The following is an 8169-nucleotide window of genomic DNA, read 5'->3' on the forward strand; positions in this document are numbered from 1 at the left end:
CTTTTGGACCTAGGGTGAGATCTTCACCTCTTGGAAGGTATTAAGGGATAAAGTTGTAAAATGTATCTATTTAGACTATAGAATAGACCGGATCTGGACTTTGGAGCCCCTAGGATCGAATAAATTGACTTATTCCATTAAGTTGTTTGGGAAACAGTAACCACGACATGTCCTAGGCTTCCACAATGTGGCGACTGGGCTAAGGCCTGTCTGTTTTGTAGATTTGTGGTCATAACCTAGCAAAGGAAGGCCACGACGTGGTGACCAGCTGGAGTTAACTTTGACGTTGACCATTGACCTATGACTTTGACCAAGTTTGACTTTAGGTCATTTTAGGTATTTTGAATAATAGATTGAATTTTGAATCCCTGTTACTGTATGGGTGACCAGTAGAGGTAGTATTCGGAGCAGTGATTTGCTCAGCTATCATTTCAGACTGTGAGGTGAGTTCTCCTCATTGTACTTGTGGGTCAAAGGCACCAATGTCGGCCCACTAGGTTATGTATCGTGATATATAAGATGTTGTTATGGTGTAGAGATATATTAGATCTACATCATTATTTGTTTGTTGGTTATATGTTTATCCGTTACATATGTCGACATAATGTGATTGGGTGAGGCAATACTGCTCTGTGTGGAATCCAACAAACCTAGGAGCAATCTATTCATAAGTTATGGTTGGGAAGGGCAAGTCAAGCTTATGTTGTGGGCTCGGGAGCAAGCCAGACATAAGTTGTGGGCCGGTAAGGCAAGCCATACTTATGATATAGGCTCATGAGCAATCCATACATGGGTTATGGGCTGGGAAGGCAAGCCAGACTCATAACGTGGGCTCAGGGTAATCCAGCTCGATGGATGTGGATCCCGTATACATAACGTTATATGTTTAGTGTGGTGGTACGTTGGGTTTACAGTTTGATTTATGGTTTGAGGTACCTGAGATGATAGGGGTAAAGCGAAGGCTTGATTGTGCACATCCTTCGGATTTTATGAGATTTGATTTTGCGATATTCTGATTTATGATTTGACATTTGGAAACCATGTTTTGTAAACAATTATGGCTTTGGTTGTTATTTTTTTTTTTTAAATTGAAAAATTTTAACTTGATTTTTGGAATGTTACATTATCAACCACTATTTGTTTGGCGAAGTCGTGGGTAGTGACGAACCTTCAAAACTCTTTGAGAGTTTGAACTCTAAATTAACCTTCCTTGAACATTTTTTGATCTATTTTTCATAGCTAAGTATTTCTATGAGAACCAAGTGTCTTCATAGGAGAAACACCACCACCGTCCTTCACCAGAAACAAACATTTCATCTCCATCAACGACCTACATCATTTCTCATATCTAATCACCAATTTCAAGAATCAATTCCATTTAACACATCTAGACAAGAACATTGATTTTGAAGGGAAGAGGAACGTATATCGGTATTTGTTCCTATATCTAACTCAATTGAATAACTGTTAGGGTAAATTACATAAATGGTCCTTACAAATTAGGGAAATAATCACAAACTACAAAAAAAAAAAAAAAAAAAAGGAAAACTGACATTTTACGGAACTTTAACAACATATTTTTCAGCTCATGTGTCGAAATGATCATTTCCACAATATCGACAAAACACAAGGACCGATTGTGTCCATTTTCTTGAAGTTGAACTAAGTTTGCCTATTTCACAAAACCATATGACCATTTATACGATTTTGTCTAAAAATAACATAATGATTTTTTCCAATATATCGAAGAATAATAAGTTGTTTTTTAAGGTTTTTTCTTAACTATATACTGAATTGTATAAATTGTATAAGAAAAAATAGACATGGAGTCAATTCAAAATTCAAACAAAATCTTCGTTTAAATTGCATTTTAAAACATACAATCATACATTGCTTAAAATGCATGTTTTAAAACATAATTAAAAATTAAAACCGCAACATCCAAAATTTCCATGTAAAATGCACCAACTTCTCCAATTTAGGGTTTTCACCATGAACATTTTCAAGAAACTTATCCAAAATCCATGCCACATAGTCTTTTTCTAATACATGTCTAACTTATATATACATATTACATAATATATTCGATCACAAGATCAAACTATAGCTGATCAAGATCAGTTCCTCATCATTCTGACTGCAAGTTCTTGAAGCTCACCCAAATCACTTTCAGAAAGTCTCTTGTTATATAAGCCATGATCATTATTGAAACCATTTCGGCTTTGAATCTCTTGAATCCCAACGCCTTCGTAGTTGTGATCGATTGACTCCATGGAGCTTTGTGGTGACGTATTGAAGTTCGTGAAATTTGCAGCATTTATGTAGTTCTGATATGGCATTGCTCCAGCCATGCTTGGAGTTTCAAGATTTCTTGAATCCAAGTACCCTTGTGCCATTTGAGCCTTTACTTGCATTATTTGTGCTTGTAAATATGCAACCTAAAGATTCATTTGATTGGTTTATTAAAAATGTCGAAAAGATCATGATATACATGAATGATATAAATGAAGATTTTATAAATTATTTTTGCCTAGAATTATGTGAATATATAGGGAATACAATAAAATATTTATTATAATTTTTGTTAGGTAGGGGAATCCATGAGCAGGTCCCGATCCCTAACGCCATTACTGTTTTTTTCCCAGTCATGATTGAATTTGCAAAGGGAGAAATTGTACACATTAATTTTTTGTATTTTCTAAGACAAAAGTTCTGCAAAATATGATTCTCTATGGAAGATTTTTACATTAATTAACTACAGATTCTTGAGGGGATAACAAACGCCTCCCTTGCTCCGTCACTATTTATACCTAGCAGCGGAACTAGAAAACATGCCACCCGGTGTGAACATACATTTCACAGATCGATGACTTTTTTTTTATAAATTTATGATATTTAATTAGATTTTTCAAACACTTTTATTAAAAAAAGTTATGAAAACTCCACTTACTAGCTAATCCCATCCCATTTAGTTAACTTTGGTGCCGAAAATTCTTGATTTTAAGATTTTATATAAAATTTTGAACTATATATCTACAGATATATACCGTTCAAAAAAACATATCCAGAAATAGAAGAAGCCAGAGAATTTAGCCGACTACATCAGGAAATTAATATATACCTGTTGCTGTAAGGCAAAGATGTGTGCAACACAACCATAAACAGGATCTTTGATTCTAGCTTGAGCTTCATAAGCAATGGTAACCACCGCCTCACAGCGATCTGCAGCCGCCACATGATGCAGCATTTTTGAAACGTTGCTTGCACCAAACACCTTATGAATGGCGGCGAACCGTGCAGGGCCTTGTTCCGAGCAGAAATAGGGTGCAAAAATACACTCCGAAGTGCATTTTCTTCTCAGAAATTTGCATGCACCACAAGGTGAACCAGTGGCGGCCATGAAACAAGCTTGAAATTTGAAAAGTATATGGATGAAGAAGAAGAATAAGAAGAAGAAGAAAAAAGAATAAGAAGAAGAAGAAGAAGAAGAAGAAGAAGAAGATGATGATGATTAAATGCACACGAGGGGACTAGAAAATGGTGAAAAAAGAGGAATTATAAAGGAAGGAAAAGGAGACAAAGCAGGTTTGTATGTAGGGGTGTAAAGAGACAAGTAATAATTGTTTATGCAAATTTAGAATTGCTTCTTCAATGAACCTTAGACTATTCCAATATGAGTTTTTAATATGCCTTTACTTCTTTGTCTTTTATATAATAGTAATATAATTGATTGGTTAAATTGGTAAAATTGATGGGGAAAATGGTTAAAGTTTAATATAATGAAAAGGGTTGGCCAGCTGGGTGCTGGTAGATGGTTTTCTTTGTTTTCTTTTCTTTTGATACACAATGGATTTTCATACTAATAAGTAGGCCTCGTAATTTTTTATACGAGCTATGATACGATACGAAATAAATAGTTGGGTTGAGTTTTTCAACCCGTCAATCCGCCAACAGGTCATATATAAGTTTGTCAAAAAACATACGGATTGACCCGCCAACCCGTTTAGAATTTTAATAAAAAAATTATATATTTTTTATATTAAGTATTATTCGTAGGACCGTAGGATTAATGTTTGTATCTATTTTTGTATTAATATGGCTATTATATTAGCCCTTGAATTTATCTATTTGTATTAACGTTTTAGTTTGAATATGTTTCTATGAATGTTTTTAATTTTCATTTACATCTAAAATTTATTCATGTTTAATTATCTATTTTATTTATGGAATCTGACCCACGAATCCAAATTTGACCCACCAACCCCCCAACCTATGAACTCATATAAATAAGTGGGTTGACGGGTCGTATATAGGTTTATGTTCTAGACCCGTCAACCTATGACATGTATAGTTAATCGGGTCGCGTTTAGGTTGGTGTATTTTAACCCGTCAACCCGAACACGACACGATTGACAGACCTACTAATAAGGTATATATTATTTATTTGAATGTTTTAATATATTTTTAGTTAGTTATATTTTTGTAAACATTATTATATTTTAATCTTTTTTTTTCAATATTTAAGTATTCAACTATCAATGAAAATTTAATAGAATGCATCCAAAATAAGACATAATCTCTTGGATATGCGTCTCTTGTTCAAAGAATAAAGATGAATAAAAACGAAACTCGGTATGATTTATATACAACAAGTTATTAGTACACTCTAAAAGAATACATATTGATTTATGAAGGCTATTTCAACAACATACGTCATAGTGTTGGGCGGTTGCCCATAAGGCTTAATTTGATCAGTAGAGGTATTAATATACCCTCGGCTTTGTGTCATATCTGCAACGTCAAAGAGGAGTTTGAAATACATGTCTTTCTTGAATGCACTGCTGGTAAAAAAACAATGTTAGTGGTATTTAGATGATGAGATCAAAAAATAGGTCAAGTGAACACTTTAGAGGACTTGGTAAGGCCGGTCTCTGGGAAGAATTTACTGGAATAGACTGGTTCCCGGAAAGGTAAACTTTGTGTTCTGGAGGGAAAGTGTTGGGCGGCTGCCCACAAGGCTTAATTTGATCGGTAGAGGTATTAATATACCCTCGGCTTTGTGTCCTATATGCAACGTCAAAGAAGAGAGTGAAATACATGTCTTTCTTGAATGTACTATCGGTAAAGAAACAATGTTGCTGGTATATAGATGGTGGGATCAAAAAGTGGGTCAGGTGAACACTTTAGATGACTTGGTAAGACTGGTCTCTGGGCAGAACTCAAAAAACAAGTACGTAGAGGGGTTGTTTGTGATTATACTTACTTTCATATGGGTATTATGGCGGGTAAGAAACAACAAGTTGTACGATGGCTTGGTGAAGTTGACACACGTCCTTCTAATGAGATCCAAATGTTCTCTTATAATTGGATAAGAAATAGATCTAAATGGGATAAGAATGTGTGTTGGGATCTTTGGTGCTTAGACCCAAAAACCGTTTGTAATGTTGTTTTTAACTAGCTTCTAGTTGGTTGCTATCATTTAAATAAATTCTTCTTGTTGTTCAAAAAAAATCTTTGAATTCTTTTGTATTGCATTTTTTTATGAAGTTAAACATTGGCTTATTATGTCGAATATTCTTTTTCTTATTGCAAACATATATGGTGTAATCGATAAATATCTAAGTAGACAAGAATCTCCAAAGTGCTTGGTATTAATGTTTAGTCAACAAGATATCACAAATCATATAACTATTTGTTATCGCTAATGTTTATGGTGATCCTTATGTTAACAATTATTTATAAGGACGTGTCAAATGCCTACTGAATTATCATTATAGCGTAACTACATTATACCACATAACAATTGTATTATTCAGATATTTGAAGTATCTGATAATTAATAAAAACAAATTTAAAGTTTTGTACTATTAATTGTATTATTAATGTATTTTGAGTAATAAAAATAGTAGCACCAATTATGTATAAAAGAAATAATAATAAGCTAATACCAATAAGAGAATCTCTAATTTTTTATAGTTAATTATTATTTCTTTGAACACTTATCACCACTTAATTTCATCAGAGATCATAAATTTTTGTTAACGGAAAATTTAATCTACTTCTAAACTACTCATAATTTCACTTATGTCGCAGACGTGATTTGAACCATCGACCTCAAAGAGATAAGGCAACACTCGATACCTTTCGCATTATTTCTTTTTTATTGACCACTTATTGAATGATCACTTTATATTTGACAGATTACATGAATGGTCTATGTTTTTGGAAAATATACAAGGTTAGATCCTAAAGAGTAATTTCTTGCAAAGATGTTCCCTAAATTTGAGATTATTTGCATAAACGGTCATTATGATTAACTCTGTTAAAAAATAATATTAAATCCATGTGAAATTATAAATATGCCTTATTGACATTTTATATATTTTTTAAATGATTTATAATTAAATAGAAGAAAATTGTCCCCATCACATCTGCTCTTTCTATTTCTATTTCTATTTCTCTCTCTCCTCCTCCCTTTCTCTCTCTCTCTCTCACACACACACACACACCCTCTATCTATCTATCTATGTCTCTCTCTCTCTCTCTCACACACACACACACACACATAGAAGAGGTTGCCACTCGCCACACCTAACTGATCAAGAATAATATCCCAGGACTATCTTTGTTATCATAAATCACCCACATGAATCCATGTGCTTCTAAGACTATGGAAGTGGAAGTAAAGAGACGCTGCTTTTACGGCCTTGACTCCTAAGCCACCTATCCCTCAAATCTAAACCTATTATCTTTGCTTGTCTTCTTTCTTGTTCTAGTATGAGAGAGATTCTGGTGAGAGGATCACAATCGATGCATGCTTGTCTAACTCAAACAATAGGCTTTCATGCTTTTTTGTTCATGTAGAGAGTGAGTGATTCTTAACAGAGTATCACAAACAGAGTTGAGCTTTTCCTTGTCATTTTGTTGTTGTTTGTTTTTCTAGCAGAAAAGCATGTCACAGTAGAAGAAGATGGTTGATATTGTTGCATGCTTTTTTATGATTTTTTAGTAGTTTTAATATGTTTTTTCTTCTATTTCTAGGATCTTTAAGAAATCCACCTGCTAGAGAATCTAAAGATAAGGTCGTTAAATCGATGTTAGCTTAGACATGTACTATGGCACCTAAAAGTAGTTAAATAACGGTTAGAAGTTTGTTAATAGATATTTGGGCAGGTAGTCGGGTCCCTGAAGATAGCTCTTCACTTGAGTGTAAAAGCCTGATTTTCAAGCCTTGAAGCCGCTTTGAAGAGCTACATAGGAAACTAACAACTACCAATAACAGTGTTAGTTACAATTACAATAATCATTTCTTAGTAGGGTTGTAAACAAACCGAACGACCACAAACATGAACTGTTCATGTTCGTTCGTTTAAGTTAACCGAACAAACAAACAAATAAACATGAACGGATAAACGAATGATGTTTTTTATTCATGTCCATTCCTTTAACAAATTACATTGTTCATGTTCATTCGTTTATATTCATGAACATGCTAAACGAGCCAAGATAAACAAAGATAATTGAACGTACATGAACATAAACTGACATATAATATAGTAACGGAATCAAACATAATTGAACATGTATGAACATAAAATTAACTAAAATGAATGAACAAAAATATATGTAAAAGAACAACACAAACGAATGGCATCGTGCGCCACCCGGTATACATGTAAACATATAAACATACAATCATACAAACATATGCAATAATCACAAAGATAAATAGCATACATGATAATCATTGGGCCCTGCCCGGTAAGCATATAAACAAATATCACATGCAAGAGTCATGCAAACAACTAGAATCCTAAAAAAAACAAACCATGGGCCGACATTGGTGCCTTCAACCTGCTAAACATGGTGAGGAAATGTAACACCCAAAATTTTCAAATAATTTTTCGCATTTTAACAACACACTTTCATTCATAATTGTTATAAAAATATCATTGTATCACATAATCAATTCATAACATCACATCCCAAGATCATAAAATGTAAAAGCTCCTCATGTGTGTACTGATCAAGCCGGCGCCTTCCCGCGATCCTCACTGGTACCTGAAACACATAACACAACACTGTAAGCATAAATGCTTAGTGAGTTCCCCAAAATACCACACACAACACATATTAGCCACTCGAGGCTATAACTCTGTTTGACCCTCT

The 8169-nt window shown here is 33.8% G+C and overlaps 1 protein-coding gene across 1 annotated transcript; it reads right to left on the reverse strand.

Annotated features, from left to right (window-relative positions):
- Positions 1 to 1868: 1868 nt before the first annotated feature.
- On the reverse strand, positions 1869 to 3635 carry LOC145052132 (LOB domain-containing protein 16-like). The gene is made up of 2 exons (XM_078999942.1): positions 3122 to 3635; positions 1869 to 2438 (listed from the first exon to the last, which is right to left on the reverse strand). The coding sequence occupies exons 1-2, from the start codon at positions 3398 to 3400 to the stop codon at positions 2118 to 2120; spliced, it is 600 nt and encodes a 199-aa protein (XP_078856068.1). The 5' UTR covers positions 3401 to 3635; the 3' UTR covers positions 1869 to 2117.
- Between the last annotated feature and the right edge of the window lie 4534 nt (positions 3636 to 8169).

The sequence above is a fragment of the Lactuca serriola genome, chromosome 5 (genome assembly GCF_051521515.1).
Source record: "Lactuca serriola cultivar US96UC23 chromosome 5, Lser_US96UC23_V15, whole genome shotgun sequence".
NCBI classification, from domain to species: Eukaryota; Viridiplantae; Streptophyta; class Magnoliopsida; order Asterales; family Asteraceae; genus Lactuca; species Lactuca serriola.

Coding starts and splice junctions, on each gene's coding strand:
- LOC145052132 (XM_078999942.1), bottom strand. CDS start 3,400: ATGGCCGCCACTGGTTCACCTTGTGGTGCATGCAAATTTCTGAGAAGA. Junction 2,439..3,121: donor TCTTTGCCTTACAGCAACAG/GTATATATTAAT, acceptor ATGAATCTTTAG/GTTGCATATTTACAAGCACA.